General features: G+C 37.9%; 4 protein-coding genes across 13 annotated transcripts; 2 read left to right on the top strand and 2 right to left on the bottom strand.

Moving 5' to 3' along the window:
* The first annotated feature begins 223 nt into the window (after positions 1-223).
* On the top strand, positions 224-2,880 carry LOC140785892 (vacuolar lysine transporter YPQ1). The gene is made up of 12 exons (XM_073133981.1): positions 224-528; positions 621-663; positions 758-784; positions 935-1,033; positions 1,114-1,226; positions 1,298-1,487; positions 1,619-1,720; positions 1,813-1,905; positions 2,024-2,044; positions 2,117-2,175; positions 2,254-2,344; positions 2,455-2,880. Exons 1-12 carry the CDS (start codon positions 278-280, stop codon positions 2,554-2,556), a joined length of 1,191 nt encoding a protein of 396 aa, XP_072990082.1. The 5' UTR covers positions 224-277; the 3' UTR covers positions 2,557-2,880.
* A 126-nt stretch (positions 2,881-3,006) lies between these two features.
* On the top strand, positions 3,007-8,976 carry LOC140786363 (uncharacterized). 7 transcript variants are annotated; one of them, XM_073134734.1, is made up of 5 exons: positions 3,007-6,445; positions 6,529-6,601; positions 6,693-6,772; positions 8,133-8,256; positions 8,327-8,976. In XM_073134734.1, exon 1 carries the CDS (start codon positions 3,122-3,124, stop codon positions 5,975-5,977), a length of 2,856 nt encoding a protein of 951 aa, XP_072990835.1. In that variant the 5' UTR covers positions 3,007-3,121; the 3' UTR covers positions 5,978-6,445; positions 6,529-6,601; positions 6,693-6,772; positions 8,133-8,256; positions 8,327-8,976. The 7 variants fall into 7 exon arrangements, with proteins under 7 accessions (XP_072990835.1, XP_072990833.1, XP_072990832.1 ...); XM_073134732.1 differs by lacking the exon at positions 6,693-6,772 and adding an exon at positions 7,778-7,911 and having other exon boundaries at positions 8,125-8,256; XM_073134731.1 differs by lacking the exon at positions 6,693-6,772 and adding an exon at positions 7,778-7,911.
* Positions 8,977-9,109: 133 nt separating this feature from the next.
* LOC140786364 (uncharacterized) lies at positions 9,110-13,190 on the bottom strand. Of its 4 annotated transcripts, none has more exons than XR_012108607.1 (3): positions 13,009-13,190; positions 10,826-12,470; positions 9,110-9,410 (listed from the first exon to the last, which is right to left on the bottom strand). XR_012108607.1 is itself a non-coding variant. In XM_073134737.1 (2 exons), exon 2 carries the CDS (start codon positions 12,459-12,461, stop codon positions 11,784-11,786), a length of 678 nt encoding a protein of 225 aa, XP_072990838.1. In that variant the 5' UTR covers positions 12,462-12,470; positions 13,009-13,182; the 3' UTR covers positions 11,535-11,783. The 4 variants fall into 4 exon arrangements, 2 of the variants coding, with proteins under 2 accessions (XP_072990838.1, XP_072990837.1); XR_012108606.1 differs by having other exon boundaries at positions 10,826-12,484; XM_073134737.1 differs by lacking the exon at positions 9,110-9,410 and having other exon boundaries at positions 11,535-12,470; positions 13,009-13,182.
* A 1,504-nt stretch (positions 13,191-14,694) lies between these two features.
* On the bottom strand, positions 14,695-24,664 carry LOC140786893 (uncharacterized). The gene is made up of 17 exons (XM_073135601.1): positions 24,450-24,664; positions 23,589-23,945; positions 23,356-23,496; positions 23,030-23,162; positions 22,821-22,934; positions 22,664-22,737; positions 22,517-22,591; positions 21,528-21,620; positions 21,337-21,397; positions 20,904-21,236; positions 20,216-20,342; positions 20,028-20,127; positions 19,376-19,445; positions 19,146-19,298; positions 16,231-16,326; positions 15,742-16,058; positions 14,695-15,361 (listed from the first exon to the last, which is right to left on the bottom strand). Exons 1-17 carry the CDS (start codon positions 24,534-24,536, stop codon positions 15,149-15,151), a joined length of 2,544 nt encoding a protein of 847 aa, XP_072991702.1. The 5' UTR covers positions 24,537-24,664; the 3' UTR covers positions 14,695-15,148.
* Positions 24,665-25,321: the final 657 nt, after the last annotated feature.

Consider the following 25,321-nt stretch of genomic DNA (forward strand, 5'->3'; position numbering starts at 1 on the left):
AATCACCCCAATTGGCCAATGCCACTAAATTATATACATCTAAAATTAAATGCATTCTCACAAAACAAGCAAAGGAAGTAAAAAGACATAAGAAACATCTGGGTACGCTGAATATGCTTGTAGTTTACTACTAGTAGCCAATCCTCTTCGTGTCTTTTCCCCTCCCCCCACCTTCCTTTCCTTTCCACCATCTTTCCCCTATATATCCAACTCCCCCTCCTCCATCTTAATTAATCACAAGAGGAAGTTTAAGGGAGAAGAAGAAGAAGAGGAGGAGATGGAGAAGAAGTGGGTGGCAAGCTCTTTTGCATGGGAGACATGCTCTGGGGAGAAGAAGGCCTGTGTGGGTTGGGTGAGCAAGTACTTTGGAGATTGTGTTTGTGACCCAAGTAGTGAGATCTCCTTTGCACTTGGCCTTGTAGGCCTCTTCTCTTGGGGGGTAGCAGAGATCCCTCAGATAATTACCAACTTCCACACCAAGTCTGGCCATGGAGTCTCCCTTGGTCTCCTCCTCACTTGGATTCTTGGGTACTAAAAACTTGCTTACTCACTCCTCGTTTTAATTGTGAATCTAATTGATCTCCAAATTAAGTAGTTGTCTTTCCTACGTGGGCATGCAGGGATATCTTCAACTTGGTGGGATGCGTTCTTGAGCCAGCCACAGTAAGGCCTTCAGCTTTACTTTGAAGTGCTTAATTAGTTGCCATCTATGGATCTCAGATTTAAATGCTCACATGTTTCGTATGGTTATGCGCAGTTGCCCACTCAATTATACACTGCAGTGGTAAGCTTAGAGCCCTAGCTAAAACTAGAGAAGGGGTCATTTGGTGAAGGTTTAATCAAGTTTAACTTGTTGGCTTAGGTTATTTTTAATATATTGTCTACTGTTAGCAAGCATTTGTGACTGATGTGATGATTTAAGTAATTTATGCAGCTGTACACAGCTACTACAGTGGTGCTGGTCCTACAGACTTTCTACTATGACTATCTCCTTGAATGGACCAAGAGCAGATGCTTTGATGCCAAACAAGAAGTATGGTTCTTTTATTTGGCAAATGTTATTTAGAGATTATACACTGCTGTTGAATTTAACATGAGAAATATATATTCCAGTTCCAGGCTGACGAAGAAAAGCAACTCTTGGAACCAAAGCGAGACGATAGAAGCAACCCAATATCAGCTACCACATCACGAAGAGCATCCCCTCGGATCGATGCCTATTACACGTATGCGCTTCCTATTGCTTGGACTTGAATAACTATTAACTATTAATTATTAATATTTATCATGCATGCAGGTCAGCGAGGTCATTGGCCAGAAGTGGGAGTTATACTCCGTCGCATGGATCGCCCTATTTGGGCTCGGGCAGGAGCGGTCCGTCGAGCCATCCGCTCCGGTACCACGAAGACGACGGCTCGAGTTCCGACGAGGAGGTTCCTCGAGATCAGCACCAAAAGCACGAGACTACGAAGACCATCACGCGTTCCGTGAGTATTAGATCCCACTTTTGTTAAATATATACCATATAATATACAATTCTAACAATTGTGATGCTCTGTTCTGAGCTCCTAATCTTCTTGAGAGTCAAAGTGTTCTTCCTCTGTTCTCTAATTCATAGGTTGCTTATGGAACGCTGATTTCCGCATTGGCCAATCTACCATTTCAAAGCCATGCTCTGATGGAAATGCACATCGGTTTTATGGGTCAAAAATTCGGAGAGGTAATTCGGACAAGAAATAATCGCTTATTATGAGTCGTCGGAAAATGATAGCATTTCTTAAGTTTTTCTTGTCTTCCTTATTTATGGTATAGGAAACAGGGGATGGTAACACTTATGGGCTTTTGCTAGGATGGATTATGGCTGCTATATATATGGGAGGTCGATTGCCGCAGATATATTTAAATGTTAGTAAATTGTTTCTATACTTATGCCACTAGATTAAAATTGTAAAGCAAAATAAACATCTCATTATCCTTGTCTTCTAATAAATTGGAGGTTATGTTTTTTTTTTTTTTTTTACAGATTAAACGAGGGAGTGTTGAGGTAGGTCTTATTATTTGTAACGTAAATCATAGCTTGTCTTATTACATCCATAATTCATTTGAAACTGTGCAGGGATTAAATCCTCTGATGTTCATGTTTGCACTCATTGCAAATGCAACTTATGTAGGAAGGTTGACTTCTCTTAATTTCTCTATAAACCTCTATCAATCTTCTCTGTCCATCTCTGAATACTATTCATCCGAATGCAGCATACTTGTCAGGAGTGTTGAATGGGAAAGGCTAAAAGCTAACGCACCATGGTTGCTAGATGCTATTGTCTGCGTGCTGCTCGATTTATTGGTATTCCTTCTTTCATTATCCTTCTCATGTTTGTTCTTTGTTACGATCCTTTTTTTTTTGGTATGACTTTTGAGTATGAACATTTTCTCTTCGTGACATCTTTTATACAGATTATGTTGCAATTCGCGTACTACAAGCACATCAATAGAAGAAAAATAATCAATCAAGAGGATAATGTTTGCTATGAGAAGGTGAAAGAACCACTTGTGTGAATGGCAACCTATGGTGGCACTAAGTCTAGTATAGGATGGAGTATATGTCTATGTTAAAGTTTCAATCGCACTACGTTCTTTATTTTAATTTGTACGATGCCTGCTGTAACTGTTGTATGGCTGTAGTGTCTCCTATTCTCACACTTTTTCTACGGGTTAATCATCAGGTTGCACACTGGTTAGCCTCAAGTGTTAGATCTCAATATCTCGATATTTTTGGCCTCTTGGTTTGACTCCATCGATCTTTTGTATTGGATATGTGAGGCTAGGCAACAGGTATTGTTTAATGAGACATTGAGATACCTAATAAGTTATTTCATATAATTAATGCGTCTTAATTCACACAAAATAGAAAAAGAATTTACGTATAAATATAGCCCATGGGCCTGTGTCTTTGTTAAAAAATAGGCCCAATAGATGTCGTCAGAAACCCCAGAATCCGTGAGGCCTGAGGTCTTCTTCCCCTCTTTCGCCTCTACAAAGACAAAACGAATAAAGCTCGGCAGGGCTTTTTATACCTTTCTCCGGCGACCAGGAGATCACCGGAACCGTAGATGTCCCTCAAATGCTAAAGTTGACGTACTCTCCCTTCTCCCTCCCCCTTATTCTTCGTCGTCTCCTCTGTCGCAGCTCGATACATGCCGCCCGTTCCGATCCCACCGCCAACCTCTCGAGATCAGATATCCTCGACCGCCTCTGCCGCATACTAACCCTAGAGCGCTTCCACGCCGTCTCCAAGCTCCCATTCGACTTCTCGGACGACCTCCTCGACGCCGTCCTCGTCCGCCTCCGCCTCGATCCCGCCCCTTGTCTCCACTTCTTCAAGGTCGCCTCCAAGCAGCAATATTTTCGACCGAACTGGAAATCTCACTGCAAGATTGTCCATATCTTGTCTAAAGGTCGTTTCTTTGACGACGCGAGGCTGTGTTTGAGGGATTTGGTGCGGATTGCACACTCCTCGGGTTCGTCGTCGTCGCTCGTTTTTGATGAACTGGTTAGGGTTTATAAGGAGTTCTATTTCTCCCCGATTGTGTTCGATATGCTTCTCAAGGTTTACACGGAGGAGGGGTTGGTAAAGGAGGCTCTTTTCGTGTTTGACAATATGGGGAGGTGCGGATGCAAGCCTAGTTTAAGGTCCTGTAACAGTCTATTGAATAGTCTGGTTAGGTGCGGCGAGAGTGGCACTGCAATTCATGTGTATGAGGAGGTGATTAGGGCAGGGATTTTGCCCGATGTTTTCATGGTGTCGATAATGGTGAATGCTTATTGTCGAGATGGGAGGGTGAAGAAAGCTGCCGACTTTGTATCGGAAATGGAGAGGAAGGGCTTTGAGGTGAATCTCGTGGTGTACCATTCGTTGATTAATGGGTATTGCAGTTTGGGACAGACAGAAGAGGCATTGAAGGTGTTTGAATCTATCTCTGATAGAGGAATCTCGCCAAACGTTGTAACCTATACCCTGTTGATTAAGGGATACTGCAAGGAATGCAAATTTGAGGAAGCTGAAAGAGTACTGAAAGACATGCAGGATGGTACAGGTTTAGCTGCTGATGAAGTTTCTTATGGTGCTCTGATAAATGCATATTGCCAAACGGGGAAAATGGATGATGCTATCAGAGTCAGGGATGAAATGTTAAGTGTGGGACTAAAAGCAAATGTATTCATCTATAATACAATGATCAATGGGTATTGCAAACTGGAAAAAGTAGGAGAAGCTGAGAAGATGGTTAAAGAGATGGAATACGGAGTTGTCAAGCCAGACTCTTACAGTTATAACACTCTCTTAGATGGGTATTGCCAGAAGGGTCTCATGAGCAAAGCATTTGAGATCTGTGACATGATGCTGCAGAGGGGAATCGGAGTGACAGTTTTAACCTACAACACACTTTTCAAAGGCTTTTGCTCTGTAGGTGCTGTCGATGATGCACTGCACCTATGGTTTTTAATGTTAAAAAGGGCTGTTGCACCTAATGAAATTAGCTGCAGTACTCTATTGGATGGTTTCTTCAAGACAGGTAGATCTGAACAGGCTTTAAAACTTTGGAATGAAATCTTAGTTAGGGGCTTTGCAAAGAGTGTAGTCACATTTAATACAGTAATCAATGGGTTGTGCAAGATAGGGAGAAGAGCGGAAGCAGAGGAGGTTCTTGCCAAGATGAAAGAATGGGGATGTTCTCCTGATAGCTTAACTTATAGGACACTGTTTGATGGTTACTGTAATGTAGGTGACATGGACAAGGCCTTCAAAATAAAGGATGAGATGGAGAATTTGGGCTTTACTCCATCGATTGAAATGTTGAACTCTTTCATTACTGGACTCTTCAAATCTAAGACATCCGACAAAGTAAATGACCTTCTGCATGACATGGATGCGAAGGAATTGGCTCCCAATGTCAGGACATATGGAGCTCTGATTTCTGGCTGGTGTAAAGAAGGAAATATGAACAAAGCTTTTGGTGCTTATTTTGAAATGACTGGGAAAGGTTTAGTTCCAAACATATTCATATGCAGTGCCCTGATCAGTTGTCTCTATCGGGAGGGTAAGATTGATGAGGCAAATTTGATGCTGCAGAAAGTGGTAGATATCAGCATGCTTCCAGATAGTGAGATTTTTGGTAAGCCAAACAAGCTCAATCTGAACAAAATTGTGGGTGCCCTTGATAAACCTGCAGATGGGAAGCTTCAGCCCACAAATATTATGTGGAATATTGTTATATGTGGGCTCTGTAAGTCGGGAAGAATTGCAGATGCAAAAGGATTCTTTACGGATCCGTTAAACACAGGCTTCATACCAGACAATTTTACATATTCTACTCTTATTCATGGATATGCATCTTCGGGCTACGTAGATGAAGCTTTTGAGTTGAAGAATGAGATGCTGAGAGCTGGCCTCGTTCCAAATATTGTTACTTACAATGCTCTCATCAATGGTCTATGCAAGTCGGGGAACTTAGAGAGAGCGATTAATCTCTTCAATAAGTTGCATCTGAAAGGTGTAACTCCTAATGTGGTCACATATAACACGTTGATAGATGGATATTGCAAGGCTGGTAATACCACTGAAGCTTTCAAAATAAAACAAAAAATGATAGAGGAACGAATTGATCCGAATGTCATTACCTATACTACCTTGATTAATGGTCTATGCAATCAAGGGGACATGGAAGAATCCATAAAGATTCTAGATCAAATGATTGAGAGTGCTATAGACCCTAATTATGTGACATATTGGACATTGGTTCAAGGTTACATTAGATGTGGTGACATGAAGCAAGTTTTGAAGCTATATGAAGAGATGCATATCCGTGGACTTCTTCAAGCTGTTCCTTTAAAAGGAAATATAAACATGGCAGAACCTACATGTCGGCAGGAAGTCAAACATGACACATTGAAACAGTGGGAATGTGTTGATGCATATTGAGAAGTTGATCTGATTGATACATTATCTGAATTAATACTCAGTCCTGCAAACTACAGTAGTAGTGCTGCATGCCAACAGGAAGTCAAACATGATTCATTGAAACAGTTGGAATGTGCTGATGCATATTGAGAAGTTGATCCAATTTGTACATGATCTGTATTCACTATTCATACTCAGTCTTGCAAACTGCAGTACTAATGCTGCATGTCTGCAGGAAGTCAAACATGATGCGTTGAAACAGTGGGAATGTGGTGATGCATTTTGACAAGTTGATCCAATTGGTGCACTATCTGAATTCATACTTGGTCTTGCAACCTACAGTACTAGTGCTGTCTGTCTTCTGTAGCATGCTATTGTTGAAGATCTATAACTAAGCTGCACTAGTCCTAGTAGAAAGGAAAAGCTGCATGCACCAATCTGGCAGATTTTATCAATTTAAGCTTCTGCTTTACGTTTGATGATATACAGGTATTTATTGACTTGCTATTGTTGGATACTCGTCTTTATTCTAATTTGTTTGGTTCTTGCTTATCATGTGTTCTGCACTACAGGAGATGTCAAATTGATTTACTTTGAAGAAGAAATGCGACTTGTTCAATTTGATACTTCTCAATTCCTAACAAGGTAGTTTATGGAGTTAATGGAGTGTGCTAATTTTCTATAATCATATATGAGATATCTAATTTGTATCCCTTAAATAAGAAATTTCATGCAGGTATAAAGGATGTTGTCAAAAGTTTGCTATCTAATATCTATAAATTCTCATTTTTGGCATGTATGAATCTACGTATTCAAGTAAGTTGACAATGTCTAGCTGTTTAGAGTGCACAGTTGTGTGCACTTCAGTTCTAAAATATGAATTCACACTTTTGAATACGTATTCAAGTAAGTTGACAATGTCTAGCTGTTTAGACTTGTATTTCTGTGCCAACATTTAAATTGAATAGTTTTTCTTCAATGTCAGACCCATTGTGCATTGACAAATAAAGAGAAGGTAGATCTTTTTGTTTTGTTTTTTGTCCTTTCTATTTTCACTACTTTCATTCTTAGTATGAGTCACTTTTTGATGTCTCGCCATGAAAATTCTATGATAAGCATTATTATCACATCTTGGTTCTGTTGCATCAGAAATCAGAAAGTAGAATATTAAGAGAATTAGACAAATCATAAAAGCTGCATGTTTTTTGTTTACATAATAAAAGAATTTGTTTCACAAGTGACTGAGCAAACTTTTTGAAGGGCCTGAAATGTCAAAGAAAACTAAATGATTTTCTGTGGAATCCGGCATTGATTGGAAATTTTCAGTACTTCCATTATCTCATTTCATCCTCAGCTCACAGATGGTAAAAGGAAAGTGCATGCAGCCTAGTCGTTTCCTTTTGTGCAACTCCCTATGCTGCCTCTTCTGATTGATTATGGAGTTATTTCAGATATTCAGTTCTGAAAATTAGAATTAATAACTACTCCTGAGATGTGTGAACATCTGTCCTTGGCACGTACTGTCTGAGTTCAGAAGTTTTAGCTATAGACAATTAGTTCCCTACCAAATTGCCTAGTATCAAACCTCAAACTATATCTTTTGTGTGTCACGTGATGGTTTTCATACTGACCTCAAATTTGTTTTTGTCTTTTGTATGTTAGATAATGGCTTCCATATATCAATGAAACTAATATGTGGTTAAACACTTTTAGGCTTCTAAGGAGAAAGTTCACAGATAGTTAATGTATTTCTATGTACCAATATTTCTTGGAAATCAGCATATACCTCTGTTCATTTTCCTTCAAACTCTTTATCTGCAGTTTGAACTCATGGAGAAATGAAGTCATAACATAAACATACAAGCCAGAAGAATGGCCTTTGTCGACCAATGTAATCCACCTAAGTTTGAACCAGAGGCTGTGACTGGCCGTGCTATGATATGCATCCAAATTATGTATGTACACCGTATATCATGATCTAACTCATTGAAACTTATAAGGGAATAACCAAGGATCTACCTATGCATTTGGCAGGAAAAACATCATATGAATATTCTAATGCTCCAAGTCTCTGATATGAATCATTTGTGACTTACGTTGCTATTTCAAAATGCAAATACAAGGATTTATTCTTATGTGACTCAGGTTTACTGATAATCAAGTTTTAGTTTTACAGGAAAAGGGGATTGTTGGAGTTTGTGGAGAATAAGATATGCTATCTTTCATCTTTATGAGTGAGATTATTTAGACCACAAAGATGCATCTGCTCCTGTTGAATTATGGATTTTGACTCTATCAAGGTAATCAGTAACTTTTAATGCATGGTTTGATGCATGTCTCATTCTAACATAACAGTTCACTTCCTTGTAGGTGGAGAGGATCTCACAAAGTAAATGTGCAACCCATTTTCAAATGCTAGGGACCAAAGGCACAACGAGCTGGCTACTTGCAATCAGGAAACACCACCGCCTGTTAGGCATGGGTTTAATCTTCAAAAGATCATGGATAGCAGTGACAAAGGATAATCGAAAGCTTTTCCTTTTTGATATATCAAATTAGAGGCTTTCTTACTACTTTCTAAGCTCAAGCACATTGATTCAAATAACTTTTAAGTGGATTTACCAACCACTGCAGCTGATTATAAATATTGGGAAGAACTGTGGACTTTGTGAGTTTGTGCAGCCTTGTGTCCAAGACTGGCAAATTAGCTAAGGCCGTGACACTTGGTAGGGAGAAAAAAAGGTAGCAGCAAATGAAACTGTTACGCAACTGAAAGTACTTGTACTATTGATGCATTATAGGAGCAAAGACTGGATGAAAGCAATGAAACATTGCAATTTATGACTTCAACTAACTAGTCCTTATGGATTATGATAGTCAATTGCAGATCCATTATTTGTGAAAGCTGTTGGCAAACCCAATACAGGTGTCACATTTTTTTCCTTTTTGATGTAAAATTATGATGCTTTGCCACATATGGCAGGTGCATATTTTGACAAGTTTAGTCAAATTTCCACATATTTAGAATAGTTTTAGCATATTTCGAATGTATTTTTGGTTTTAAAGTTTTATTAATGATTTAAGCATAATGTATCATCTGCAAGAGTTTGGGCAGTTCTAATACCGCTGAATGTTTAAGCGGTTTTAAAGACATTGAAAAGTTTAGCATTTCTTCTAATGACATTGAAAGTTTCAGCATCGCTCATTGCAAATGGCACCTAACAAACCTTTTAGCATTATTACATATATTTTTAGCCTTGCGACTCTGCCAAGATCTCTATCTTTATCCTTGCAACTCTACTAAGATCTCTTCTTCAAACCATTCTAAAGACCAACATGGACGATGATATCCATAAGTCAGTGCATATTAACCCATTCTGCATGCCATTGCTTATAGACTCATATTGGTTCACAAGCATTAGATCCCTTCTCCTTGCATCCAGAAGTCAACTTTCTGTTGGTCAGAAACCAGTATGTATTATTAAACTGCACTTAAACATGTTTCATTAAAGATAATGCATTCAAATGACTAAGTTAAGATCCTTGATTGTAAAGTACATCCGTATAAGGACATACTGGGCTCAGTAAATAAGAACTATTTTGAGCTCTGTTCTGCTGTTCATCACAAGCACATATTTCAGTTTCACACTATTTTTCGTGAAAATTGCATAGGTAGCTTTTGATTGCTCACAAAAACATTTAGACTATTCAGTGAAGGAGTCACAAAAAGATCATTTACTCATGAAACAAAACGTTCCATTTTCTCGAAATACTTCTACAAGAATTGTACTGAAAACAATCTGATACTAATATATAGTAATAATATAACTCTCAAGAAACTTAATTAGGAAAGACTATATAATATACTAATTGACTAGATAGCATACTAAAAAGACAGAATGTTTACAGGTTCCATCATTTGACTTCCTAACTCAAAAGCATTATATATTGTCGAGTAGCTCCATGGTTTTCTGTGAAGGAAAGGGCATCAAACTGCCTATTAACTAATCCCTAACTTGATGATTTGATTCCTCAAGAGAATCTAGAAATTAAACCTAGCAATTTAAAGCCAGCAAGTAAATCAGATTGCCACTGGACTGATTGACAGAAAAAATAAGCATTAATTTCTTATACATATCAACAGTACTGAAGTTTGCACACAATAACAAAGATTATGAATTCTCTCCTTTGACAGAATATTCATTCTGAATACTACATTGGAGTTGAGAAACAAAAAAGTATCTAATAACCAAAATCGCCTTATCTAAACCATCAATAAATATGACTAGGGAATGACCACAAGCCAACGACCATTTACTGATGTTGTTATTATCCTTTCTGTTTAATGACATGACTTCTCACTACGTTTCCGATGATCCAACACAGCCAATGCAAGCTTAATGTCCTCTCTGATAACTGCAATATTTTCGTAAACCATCCTTTTGTCTATCATTAAGATACATTCTTACTATTATCCATTTCAATGCATCATCCCCAACCAGTTGTAACAATCCTAGCGTGCACCATATCTCATCATACTCATCAAAGAAGTATAAGACTAATCAGGAAACAAAATATCTTATCTCTCTAGAATGTAAGATTATGGAATATAAAGAAGCACCTAGCAAAGAATAGAGAACTGAAGTAGCCAGCTTGCAGAAATTCAAAACAAATAATGACAACCTTGTTTCCTATAAATATTCACCACCAATCATACTGTGCCCCTTATACATAGGATATAACCGTACCTAGGCATATAGGACAATTATAATAGAACTCTCACTCAAGTAAAACTATAGAACCGACAAAGAACAACGTATCTGTATATTTGGACAAACAAAAAGTATATGAAACAACTTGCTTTTATACCTTAATGGTGGAAACAAATGATAAATTCCAAGGTTTTAAATCCTTAGTACACTTAGGACATCTGGCTGACGTCCAATGGTTCCAATGCTTCAAGTTGCACAGAGCGTGAAGTCCAAGACACATAATCACATAGAGATAACTCTATACATATACTGTTGCGTAAAGTCCCTTGTAAATGTCAGGAGCATTAATACACATATCTGAAAATGTAAAGATGCGCAAGGGTAAGGTTGTACTAAGTTATTCAAGATTAAAAATTCACACATCAAGATCCTATTTAGTGCACAAATGATCCAAGATATATACACTTCTTACCAATTTAGAAAACATATACTTGTATCCTTGTACTATTCGATTACTTAATAAATGTACACATGCTTACACTTGATCTCCTCGTAACAGTCAGAAGAACTGACACGGATTGCTAAAGCAAGAAAGTAAATGAAACACATGCACAATTTACACCTGTCTACTGGCGCTACGAATCCATTAGATGGAAAGTAACCTTTCAGAGCAGTGCTCATATTATAGAGACAAGTTAAGCTATGAGTCAGCAAAAAATTGGGCTTTCTCTAACTTAAGAAATGCTCCAAATAAGTAGCATGGCAGCAAGTCTGGTGAAGGCAACAAGAGATAGAACAAAAAGAAACAAAACAATGTATGAAAACTGTCATAAATGCATAATATTGAGTAGAGAAACAAAGAAAGCTTATTTAATACCTTCCAAATTAAAAAATTAAAATAGTTATTCTACATAGTTGATACATCATTTAGCATACAATATGAAAATTTCCAATACTATGAACATCATGTGAAACAACTAAACCTCCACAATAAGACAGGGAGATCATTATCAGACTATAAGATGACAATATGATGGAAACAAGAACTACAGTCATTAAAGAGAGACTGACCATGCTTATCATCAAAACCATCATGAGCAACTAGCCAACTACAACTAAAACCAAACCAGAGAAGCAACTACAAGAGCAGCAACCATAAGCAGAAGTGCCTTTAGATAGACATCCACCTGCTGCCTTTGAGATATATGCTGATGGAACCCATGGGCATGTCCACCATGAAATGGATTCACATAACCATATGGAAAACCGGCACCTGGCCCATAAGCAGTTGCATCAGGAAACCCATGCACTTGGAAGTTGAGGTATGGGAAAAGGCCACCAATGGCTGCAGAGAAAGTGTAATTGCCAAATCTTGGGCCACCGACATGTGCTCCGCCTGTGTACCATGGGTTTGATTGGGTGAAATGGTTGGTATCTGGTGGTGGTGGCGGCGTCCCAGGGCGCTGCCCGGTTGGGCGATTTGGAATTTGGACGCCGGGGATGGACTTGCTACGTGGGTCGGATGGAGTCTTTCCTCTCCCATACAATGGAACTAGCTTTTCTTCCTCGACAACGGCCTTGCATACAGGGCATTCCTGCGAGTGGGCATGGAGGTGGAGCCATTTATAGAGGCAAGGCCAGCAAAATAGATGACCACAGAGGGTTACAATCGGGTCCTGTGCCAATTCAAAGCAGATGTTGCATTCGAAGCTGCCAGCCTCATTGTTGCTACTGCTGCCTGAGAAAGAAGAACTCTGAGGTTCTCTACTAGATTCCCCGAATCCACCGGCCATTTGTTAGCCCTAAAATTAATAGGCTGCCAATATATTATGCATATTTAATTCCAGGATACTTGGAGATCCATTAGAATGAACTAAAAGTCTCAAGCTTTATCGAAATTGGTCCAACACAACACTAGATTTAGCCGTTACTCAGCTAAATTACAATAAAAATCCAACACCAGATCGAAATTGATCGCAAACAGATTGAAGAAAAAAAAAATTCTTCTTCTTCTTCTTCTTCTTATAAGTTCAAACGAGCCGGATCTGGCGACACTACAACCTAATTAATCGAATCGGAGTCATCACATTATCTGTAAATCACATGAAAAATCCACAGAGAATAGCACAGGCAGAGTGGAATCCGAGATCAAGAAAAGAGAGGAAGCATAGGGTTTCGATCGATCAACAACCCACAATACAAGAAGAACCCAACATAACTCATATCATAAACCAGATCTAAGCGTAGGAGAAAAGTTTTTTTTTTTTAAAAGAAAAAGAAAAAGAAACAACCACAGCAACAACAACAGGAAGAAGAAATTTGGAGAGGAGAGGAGTGTACCTATCGAGGAGGAGAGGAGCGATTTGGAGTGCCGCTAAAATTTCACTGAAAAAATCGATTAAAGAACGTAATCCGAGATGACCTCGCTTTGACGGTATCGAGAGGGAGGGGAAGGCTGCAGTCGCTTTCCTACTGTCGTCATCGTCGCTTGCTTTGCCTTATTTCTATTATAGAGCAAGAGCGAGCACACATACTATTTGCTATAGTGATGGAATAATCACCTAAACAACTACCCAAAGTTTACAAGGGTTGCTCTCATCTCTCTCTCTCTCTCTCTCTCTCTCTCTCTCTCTCTCTCTCTCTCTCTCTCTCTCTCTACTTCATTTCACTAGACTTGTCAAGATTAGCCACATAGATTTTTTTTTTTAATTTTTTTATCCACCCTGAGTTATAGATTAATTATATGCTAGACATAAAGATTAGTCTTTTTAGATACATAAATAAAAAAATATAAACTAAGTATAAATACTGAAATTAATATCAATTAGTAGTAAGAACCAAGTTTCTCTAAACGGACCGACCACATCCATATGATAGGAAGAAAGGGTTCGAACGTCAAAACGGAAGGAATAGAATATTTAATTTCACTTTTCATCCTAAATTAAAATTTCTCACCTAAGTCAAATGAAATCTATCAGAAGCTCATATTAAATAAGTATAAAAATTTTAAAAAATAATTACTTGATGAGTTTATTATGGCTCGATCTCTATCTTATCTTGTTTTCCGTAAAAGAGTCCCTACTTTTAAAAAAAGATGCTCATTTAACATGAAGTTAATCTAACTCACATCACCCTAACATATAAGAATCTACAAAAAAAAATAGTCGATATTATCCAATGTGATATTATTTCTAGGTTACATAAGACCTTACATGTAGTAGTTTTGCCCCATAATTATATAATTTTTGTTTCAATTCTTACTAGTTATTTTATACTTTGCAATTTTAGATTATTTTTATAGCAATGAGTATTCAAACTGGTATCTCAACTGGTACATTTTGATGAGGTCAAGAAATATATTTAATTTTGAATAAGTGAAGTTTTATATGTTTGGATAAAATCTCTAATTATTAGAGAACGATGATTTTTATATTTTATATTTTATATTTTAATAATAGTATAATAACGTTAAATTGAATATTCTTTTTGTCAAAAGACAATTTAGAAGAAGATAAAGGTTCAAACCTTAAAAGAAAAGTCCACGATGTAGAGGATTTTTTAAAACTCTCTTTAAACATCTTGTATTTAATTCCAGCGACAATGATTGACACATTATTAAGTTCTCATTTATCTCTAACAAACAAAAATAAAAACTAAATTTATACTTAAATTAACTAGAACACTGTTAATTTCTCACTTATTTAAATTTAAAAAAATAATAATAAGTATATGGTTCAAGGCAGCCCCTAAAACCAATGCTGCTCCTAAATAATTCGATCCCTCACAATGAAGATAAATATAAAAGAAGACGGCAAAATCTCCTACTAAGTACAAGCAACCAATTCTCTCTAATCTCTCTCAAACTTTACACAAAATCAATTCTCTCCCAAAGAAGAAAAGAGAAAAAGAAAAGGAAAACAATCAACCAATTAAGCAAAGGCTGCTTAAACTCATGATATATATAACACATCGCATGCACATCTCTAATCAAAAGATCCAGTAAAATATGGCACAAATGAGAAAAAATTGGACAACTTTAAACATTTCTTTCCATTTCTTTGCATGCTTTTAACTAATCAGAGAGATCTGTTTCCCTTTACAACAGAAATTCTCGCCACAAATCAAACTCAAAGGAATACGAAATACAGGAGGAAGTCATCAGTTGCATCAAAGATGGGAACTCAAATTACACGAACTTCAAATTCCTTCAACCTACTTTTGCAACCACTGCAATTTCTTTACTTCCTTCATCATCTTTCTTTTCTTCGGTCAGGCTCAATCTTCGAAAAAGCCCAACCTTAGCATTGCATACACCCTAACATCCTTCTTGAATGCCTAGGTGAAATTAGATCCTACCTTATGGCACGCGAAATATATGCGCGCTCATTTCCTAACACTTGAAGCTAGGAAAATGAAAAAGAAAAGGAGATGCAATTATCTTTGATATTTTACATCATTTCCAGACGAACCAACAACAGAGCTATCGTGATCTGAAATTCCTGAAGCGTGTTACCCACCATGGTTTTTTGTCGCCATAGCCCGTGCACTGCCCATCCCCTTCCTCCTTGCTGCTGAAAAGAGTCTGGTCGGAGCAATCAAGGCCTGCCCCACATGCCGCATTATAAGACCGGCATGCTGAGTGACACACACGAAGCCTATTGTCTCCATCCTTGTCGCACTGTTGAATCGAGATCTGAAACAACAGTTGCGGAAATCAGGATCAAATTGCATATAAACAGTTTCACAGAGAACCGAAACAATACATCCAATGGGGAAGAGTACATGCTTTGGCAACAGTAAGCAAGCCATTTTATCAAGTATATTCTCCAATAAATTGATCAGAGAATATATACACATCAGCATTTGGAGGCAAAGCATCCTGAAAGTGAATCTACCACTATAATATTTCAGAGATATCCTAAAAACAATAAGAACTAAATGGTTATCTCCTGAGTCCTGACTGAATAAACTAGCTGAGAATCTGACAGTCTTAACAGAAAATTGGTATAAGTAGTAAAGCAATTTACTATTTTAATCTTGTATCACAGGAAAATGGTAGATGGAAAAGCATACCCAGCAGGCAAGCCGCTTCGCAGCCGCCGCGCAATAGCCATTATCAAGGATGCTAAACAAGGTACGACCGCCTGGCATCAAGCGATTGTAGTTAGGCGTGACAACCACCGCCTCAAGTTGTTGTAGTATGCTCGATTCGCTAGGAGCACAGTGTTGCCCATTTGCATCCTGAGCAAGCACATCACCACATATTGAGAGGACAGGCAGCAACGATGAACTGTTCTGGCAAGTGTAGCCCGCATAATCAGAGCAGCGGAACTCACATATACCATTGTCACAGACCCCACCATGCAAACTGCACTGCTCATTGCAAACAGCTGCACAAAGAGGAAAGGAATCAATCATTTCTCTTCTTTCTTGTTTTGTTTTATGATTAAGAACAGGTCGGTAGCTAGGATGTCTGAGTTTCTTTTACCACATAAAATTGCACAACTAAGTGTGCAATTAAGCACCCAAGTTATCTGTTCTAAAAGGGATGCAAAAGTTTACCAGTAGAACAGTCAATCCCTGTCCAGCCACTTGCACATTCACAAATCCCATTAGCTTGGCACTTGCCGTGTCTATAGCAATTTCCTGGGCAGGATCCTGCAGAGATGAAATGTATAAGAGTAAACATAAACACTATACCAAATGATTATAATGAAGATGCTGATAAACAACTCGGACAGTTGAAAGAATAATACAATTTTCTCAGAAAGACCGCTCATAAACTTCGAGCACCAACAACATCAAAGAGAAGAAATTGGGAACTACCCAGGTCAAGTAAATGTATAACGAATTAAGGAAGCTGACAATATACTGTTATACCAACAACCTAACAATGTTTTTGCCCATTTTCTTCTACTTTCATAAGCCCAAACTCAACATTTCAATCCTCTTTCCCGACCTTTGTATAGCATCACAAACGTAAACAACTTGCTATAGGTATCCTTAAAAATCAGACGGACCATACCTCTGAAAGCTTATGAGAAGGAGGTTTGGGTGTTCAGTGTTGAAGTTTATCTTATACTATTTTGAGGTAGCGTCAGATCTGAAGATTAATTATGACAAAAGTTTTCTTATTTACATGGGGAAAATAAGGAAAAAGAAGCTTTGACAAATATTTTGAATTATAAGGTGGAAGTATCTCGGCTTGCCACTATATGACAAAAAGGTGCGGAATAATGATTCGCTAACCATGGTTGATAAAATTGAAAAACAATTAGCAAGTTAGAGGGGCAAATTGTTGTCTCTTGGGTGGAGAATTGCTCTGATTAACTCAGTTCTTAGTTCTATCCTTTTGTACTATATGTAGGGGTGAAAATAGATCAGATACAAACCGGATAGTGCTCAACCCATATTTGAATCCATATTTTAAATTCGAAAACAGATATCAAACGAATAGAAAAATTTAAAACCATATCCTAACTAAACGGATACGGATTATTTTCAGATAGAGGATTGGATTTTATATGGATACTGATCGAATTTTAATCAATTATGTTCTTTTATTTAGAGATAATTAACACAAAAATATTAAGAGTTTAAAAAAAATTGTATGTCAAATACTTATAAAATTAAAAATTTAATCTCTACAAATAATATATAACACATCATTAGTGATAATATCAATATTCACTATTTAAATAAGCAAACAAAAAACTATAAATCATTCAAAAAATATGCGGGTAAACGGATATACGATATTCATATCTAAATCCGAAAATTATATCCGACCCGCATCCGAATTCGTATCCGAAAATGATAAAAAAAATTTCACCCATAACTATATGCCCGTTTTCAATCTAACTTTTTGAAAGGAAAAAAAGAATTGATAAATTGAGAAGGAATTTTCTATAGAAAAGCACTTGTGAAGACAAAAGGAAAAGCTATTCTTTAGTGAATTGGAAAAAGGTTTTGTACGAAGAAAGAATATAGTGGTACAAGAATAATTGATGCGAGATATGAACAAGGCCTTGTTTGCCAGTGGAGGTTATTAAACTCTGAGAATCAGTTATGGGCTGAGGTAGTTATGAGAAGATATTATATGAAAGTTAAAGTTGAGTCATTCAAGCTTAATAGTTATGCTAGAATTTCTCCGTTCTGGCAAGAAATTTTACATAATAGGGATGTGTTTAAATTGGGTGTTAGTAGGGCTGTGCAAAATGGAAAAAAAGTTTGATTTTGGACTGATATTTGGTTAGATGACTGTAGCTTGGCCACCAAATATCCTAATCTATTTGCTATTGTTTGGGATGAGACAATGGTGGTGGCTGATGCCTAGAATTATCATAATTGGAATTTAAAATATAGATGAGGATTGTCTGATTATATACTGAAGCTGGAAGAGCAGCAGATGATAAACTTGGTAGTGAACAGTGGTGTTCAATTTAATGACGGCCAGGATAGTACTAAGTGGAGATTCTCAGCTAACGAAATATTTACTTTGAAGTCTTTGCATAGATTCCTAAACAATATAAGGATTATTTCTAGAAATTTGTCAAAGACGTGGAAGTAAAAAATCTCTGCAAAGGTGCGGGCTTTTCTGTGGTTAATGTGCCATAACAAAATTCTGACTAGGGATAACTTGGTGAAGAAAGGTCAGACTAGAAATACTAATTGTGTGTTTTGACAGAAAGATGAAATTGTAGATCACCTTTTCTGAGGTGTTCTTATGTGAAAAAGATAATTAAGGTGATGAACAAGGCCACAGGTGTGAGGACTAATCGTAAACATGTTATGGATTGGTTACTGGGAGAACAAAAACAGTTGAGCAAGCACTTAAAGAACTAGTGGTTAATTTGGCTTGCTGCTTTAGTTTGGGGCATCTGGCCTGAAAGGAATAATATAATTTTTAAAGATTGCTCTAGAAGCTGTAAGGAGTTGAATTACCGAGTAACCTCTCTTTTCCTATGTTGGGCAGGGATTCAGGAGGGGTGGCATCTAAGAAGGCTAAAAGGCTGGTGCTGGGAATTGGAATGGAGATGGAGAACCCTTTGCTTCCGGATGACCACTGATGGGCTTGTGTGTTGTTGTCATTTGGTTACTTCTCTTTTTGTTGGTTGTAGTGAATGCTTTTGTACTGGCGACGAACTTTGTTTTGTTTGTGCTAGGCTTGTATGCCTACTATGTTGATGTGGAATTTTGTTAGTTTTGTTGTTGAAGTGGTACTGACCCATGGTAGGATGGTTCAATTGTGGAGTACTTTTCTTCTTTTGGTTGTTTAGGGGGTTGGATAAATTGTGGTGCTTGTTTTAGTGTTTGCTTTAGTGTTTGTGTGCTTCTGCTTTGCTAATCTCTACACTAGGATCAACTGATTTAAGTTTCAATGAAACAGGGCTGCTGACCTTTTGTCAAAAAAAAAAAATATATATATATATATATATGAACTGATCATTCAGAGAAGTTGATAGTAGAAAACTTACGTTTACTGCAGTCATGACCATGAAACCCAAGAAAGCAGTGGCACTTCCCATCAATACAATCACCATTGTAATTACATGAATTAGGACACTGGCCATTGACATGAACTGGCAAAGCACTACATAACTCATGATACGCTGGGCAAATAAGCTCACCTTCATAATCAAGATGGCAATTTCATCAGCAAAAGGAAATTCATTTGCTAACAAACTAATCGTGAGACCATATTTACCATTGAATCCTGGAAATTGAACAGGACCACCTGCTTCAGGACAAGCTTTCCAGATCCCATCAACAGCAACCTAAATAACAAAAAGAATCATATCCAGAATTGTTCGCGTAGGAAACCGTAGAGTAAAAGAAGACTAGACTTAATCATTGACTGCTTGCACCCCCAGGAAAAATCAGATTATTTACAGAAGCAAGAAGGGTTTTCTCAAAAGGCAACAACAAATCAAAACACAGTTTCAATGTGAGACAGATACATGATTAAGCATCAAAGAACCATGTGCCTCATCCACTTTAGGAGGAGTACGAATATGTGCAGCCATTTAAGCCAACAAAGAATATCACTAGGGAGGCTAAAGCACAATTCATTTTGCTGAAGTCCCTCCTGGCTCAACCAGCTTTAAAGCAGGCTGTTTTCAGTAGAAAATGAAGTTTTAGATCCAACTAGTTTCATGGAAGAAATTGGAAACATACCCCAAGCAAAAAAAGTGGCATGTAACACAACAAAAGCAGAAACACTGAGGAACACAGTCACCACCAATCACAGTCGAAATCAAAACTATGAAGTGCATCAAATTAACACTCACATCTAAGAACGCAAAGGGCTTTGAATGCACCAGAAATCTAGAATAGCATATTGAGAAGAATAGTTCTACCTCTAAAGAATTGTTTGTGCACCGATGTTGATAACAGCCATTTCCCTGGGTCATTGATCCTCTAACAAACCCAGTACGTACCAGTGATGAAGCCATACACCTGATTATAAGAGAATTTTCCAATAGAGGCTTAGAGATAATCAGAGCATGTCATAAGACTAATGCATGTTCCCACTAGCTTATCTCACCTTGAATTACTTCCTCGCACTTCACCCAACATTCTGTCTGGTGCACGTGCACTATTCACATCAGTACATGAACCATCGGAATAAGCGACAAAGTATGTGCAATAGTCAGCCAGTGAAGATTGCCCACCTGCCAAGAGAAGCTTGTCAATTGCATTACTAATTAATTACAATTGATTTCAAAAGTCTTAAACTGTATATAAGGAGCATTAGAAGCCATATTCTATGAACAAGTTGATAAGAGTCTTCCTTTCATCTCTGAAGACCAGAATGATAACAAGTTCATTGTAAACCTGAAGAGTAAGGAATGCAACCCAAAACTTACAGCAAGCAAAGCAGTAACCAAAGAGATTTAAGTTACACGAAAATATTTTGAGCACAGGCAAAGAGGTCATGTTATGCACAACGCAAAACATATTAGGTAAATTATCCATAATTTGAAGATATATCATAACTTAATTCAGTTCAGTTGGTTAACACTACTCAAAGGAGAGTAGTTGGCTCTTGGGCACAAGTTCCTTTGTGAGTCGAAATATCATCATTAAAGGGAAAAAATTAATTTAGAATATGCCATTCCAGTCAGAAGTTTACATTTTGACAAACAAATATGCTTGTTTTGGTTTTAAAACTGAAAAGTCCATGAAATGTTTAACATATCAGATAGATGTATGGAAAAGGTTGGAAGGCATGCCTTTGTTAGCTTGAGGGAAGTATTGAGCCCATTTTGGCAAATCTCCATTGTAGCTTACTATGGGGCAGTACCCTTCTGCCTCCCTGTTATATGTGCAGCCAGACAACTGAGTACTGTTGCAACGATATGCCCCTTTCCAGAGATTACAAGGAGAGGTGACAAACTCTGTTCCCTGGTTTCGACCCCAATCTAGACGATCAGCCATACTATAATTAGCCTGGTACCATCCGCTGTCCTCTAATAAAGCCAAGGTCATTTTTGAAACTACTGATCTTGTGTCAACTGACCCCGTCATGATCTCATTCATTAGAAGTCTTTTCTCCCAGTGTGACCCTATTAATGTAGCATGTATCATTTATTGAAAACAGAAGACATTCAAAGAAAATATTCCCATATGGTGAATCAAGAAACGGTCCCATGTAAAAGCAAGTACCTGATGTACCACGCCCTCCTCCATCTTCCAACTCTAAGCCAGTAAAATTATCAGAAAAAGCCTGATAGAAAGAAAACCGGATATTAGCAAGGTTGTGCGAGAAGTATAACTTTTTCATTTGGAGTTTTGGACAGAATAGCATTGATACAGAATGAGAAAAGAGATGATTCATCACTTCTTTAAAAACATACCCCATAATGATGTCTCGAATGCATGACAACTCGGGGAAGGACAACCCGGATGACCGTACGACCAAGCTTTTCATCCATAGCTTGTACAGTGACCTGAACAATAGGAATAGACAATCAGACATAAGAATCTCAATGTGCAATGGATCCGAATCTACATAATTATATGAGCACCAAATGCCATATATTTAAATCATGACATTAAGTAGAGACATTACCACAATAGACCCACTTAGACTTAATCACTAAGCTTCTTAGTCTCTTATCCAGATACAGTCCATGGAAAGAATTGGCATGTAAAAATAGACAGCTCAAGGAACTAATATCAATAAAAATTATGCTACTTCATTCAAATATTCAATTCTTTTCAAGAAATTCTAAATTCCAAGGAAAGTATCCAGAGATACACCTACCAAGTTAAAGGGCTCAGATCAGATTTGGAAGGAAGAAATTCTAACATGAGTTTCTATAAATGAAATGCAAACATTGAGGAAAAATGTGAAGATGACTTTTAATAGCATATAATTCTTCACAAGTCTGTAGAAAGTTCTCTAACAAACATCATGCCTAATATCAATACCATATAAAATAAAGCCAGTAAACTACATCTAAACTCTTAATTGGGTATAATATAGATAACTTTTAATAGCACAATGGACCTATTATCAATACCATATAAAATAAAGCCAGTAAACTACATCTAAACTCTTAATTGGGTATAATATAGATAACTTTTAATAGCACAATGGACCTAAATGTGAAGATGAGTTGTTTAAGTCATTAAAAACATATTTTAACAAAACTGTGAATTCTGTACTATAAGCACAACTTGCAGATCATCTTCTGCTTGAATTAACTAAATCCTCCCACTATCAACACCCCTCTAATCTTGGTTCATGATTAGTCATAGTAAGTTTACACCTATGCAGTGCCAGTAGAACTGGCAAAGATTGACAACTATCAAAAAAGAGAAGCCAAAGAAAAAGTACTACCTGACTACGCCTTCTTTTTCTTTCATCACGAAAATGTGCAAATGCATGAGGATCAAAACCTAGAACATGCATGACCTGCAAGACAAGACTTCAATAAAATGAACAACTCGCCTATAGAGTCACAAATTTGTAGGTGCACTCACTTACCTCATGAATCAGAGTGGCTGAAAGTAATGTTTCTGCTTCCTCTGTCAAATGACGAGGAGCAACATTCACGTGTCCTGAATGTAACACAAATAAATTACTTCTTGAAATGGAGACAGAATACTAAAATGGAGCACGCCAAACATATGATGAAGAAAACCTGCAATTGCACGACCCCATTGATCACGCTCACATGCCACTGCCCATGCAAGAGTGTTTCCAGTTGTAGGTCTAGTGGTTACTAAAAGAACTAGATCGGCATCAGCAACACCATCTGCATCTCGGATGTTGATTTAGTTAACAAAGATAGCGTGAAAAAAGCACTAGAAGATAATTTAATTCAATGCCCTATTATCATTGAAAAGTTACCTTCAACATATTCATGGGGCAGCTGCACACCTCCATCCTGACCACAGGCAGAATAACCACTTAACCGTAGGTTACCCTTGACAGGTTCAACAGCTAAAGCTCTTTTGAACCACTCCACTGTTTGCCCCAGTGCCTGCCCAAAGCTTTCTCAGTGACTTGACAATCAACAGAGTACTGAAGGTGAAAGAAGTATAACAGAGAACTTCTAAAACGAAAGTTAACTAAATTCAAGTTTCCAAGTTGTGACTTTGAATGCTTCAACAAAATGAAAGTGCAAACATTCATAAGCAAATAGTAGGCTACTAGCAGTAGAATAAGAATAACACCTTGCGGAGCCGTTGTTTTTTATCCTTTCCTGATACATCTTCACTTGTACAGTTGTACCAGCAGTCTCCAAGAACTGGTGGAACACCATGAGGATTATAGAAAGGGGTTCCACGAATTGAAGTTGGAGGAGGTTCACCAAGCTAAGTAAATTAAACAGAAATGGGTAAAACTGGTGCTACTACATAATCAGCCATGAATATAAACGTGAATTATTGAATTGGCAATAGCATACCTTAACAATGTCTCCAACTTTTCGGCAATCTCGATCAGAAGAGTTGCCAACAGCATCATAATTGAGATATATTCTTATAGGTTGTTTTGCATCCTTTTGTACCACAGGTGAAGATGACACTTCAAGCAAGGTTCTTCCTCTGCGATGGTGGGCTGAACCAGACTCCTCGTAGACTTGAGGAGTGACCGAATACTCCTTCCGACCAGGTCGCCGTCGCTGATAGAGTATCTCATCATGGATACATGAGTGTGTGAGATGAACACTTTTATCTCCTTCTTCAGGACTTTGCCAATGCAATAGCTGGTTGTCTTCAGATTTCCCACAAGTTCTTCCAACGCAAAGCAAAAGCAACAAAATCTAAGCAAAAAAAAGGAAGGCAAATATTAGCAACAGAAAATATAACCAAAAAAAAAGACGAATTCATAAAGTGCGAAGACATGAGTCAAAATAGCAAGAAGTAGAGGGTAAGGAGATATTGCAGGAGACGGATCTCCCTCCTAAGTAGGCGTTTCGGTAAATCGTAAGAGAAATTAACAACCAAAACACATGAACGAACCCAAACTTCTGACTTCCATGATGTTCAACAAAATGGGAGTGGGAGTCCACAGGAACAAAATAGGAGCAATCCAGAAGACTCCATGGCCAGTGTTAATCAAATAACATCAAAAACCCCAACTTTCCATCAAAGTCCAGAACTGAACTGTGATCCTCTCATATTTGCCATTCTTAAACCCCCATCGTCGCCAACTCCTACAAATGTCCTCGCGTTTTATCTAGAAATCCTCCTACCCGCATGTAACAACCAAAAACTCAAAACCCAACAGCAGCAAACCTCGAAAACCACGGATCAAACAGCCGTACCTGGATTGCCACAAGAGGAAGGCGAGCCCAACTTGGAAATGCAGCCCCGGATCTGACCCCGCATGCGCGCGAGGACTTCACCTCCATAAATAGCCCCAGAAACCCTCACCACTGCTTCCATTCAAACTACCACCACCACCTCCCCACTCCACTGCCCCGACTTCAACCGCCGGCCTCTCCTCATCTCCTCCGGCGAAACCTTCCCTCCTCCTCACCCCTGCCTACGGCCGGAACCCCCACCAAAAATTTCCCTTCGAATTACCTTCTTGGGAGCGGATCGAAATGGGTCTCGATCCTTGGAGCTCCAAGAGGCCAGAAACCAAAGTCGGATCGAAGCTCTGCAGTCGTCAAGCCTAGAGAGAGAGAGAGAGAGAGAGAGAGAGAGAGAGAGAGAGAGAGTGGAATTAGTCGTTTATTAAGTCTACAGAGATAAATCGATGAGTGACCGTAACATCACACGCAGATTTTCTTTTTCTTTTTTTCGTTTCTTTTTCTTCTCTCGTGTGTAAAAAAAAAGGCAAATGAGATTACCTCCCATTTGTGGAAATAACGTTACGAAATTAAACAAAAGCCATTCGGTTAGACTTTATCTACAATCGTGCCATCAGCTTCGCTAGGTAAAGCACCGAAAGTGGTGCAGTCGGTTTCGTATTCAGAAATTGAATTCTTTAAAATAAACTTTCGGATCTTCTTAGCGCATTCGGGTTCAAACTCCGATTAGTACAACTAATAACGCCGTTGAATTAGTCATAAATCACTATTTAGCTTCTTAATAGACGACTCCAATATGGTCCCCAAAAAAATTTGCAATCTATTAGTGAGATTTTATTTGGATAACAGTTAATCATATTAACGTTCTAAAATAAAATTAG

The sequence above is a fragment of the Typha latifolia genome, chromosome 4 (genome assembly GCF_019914945.1).
Source record: "Typha latifolia isolate L0001 chromosome 4, TyphaL0001v2, whole genome shotgun sequence".
NCBI lineage: Eukaryota > Viridiplantae > Streptophyta > Magnoliopsida > Poales > Typhaceae > Typha > Typha latifolia.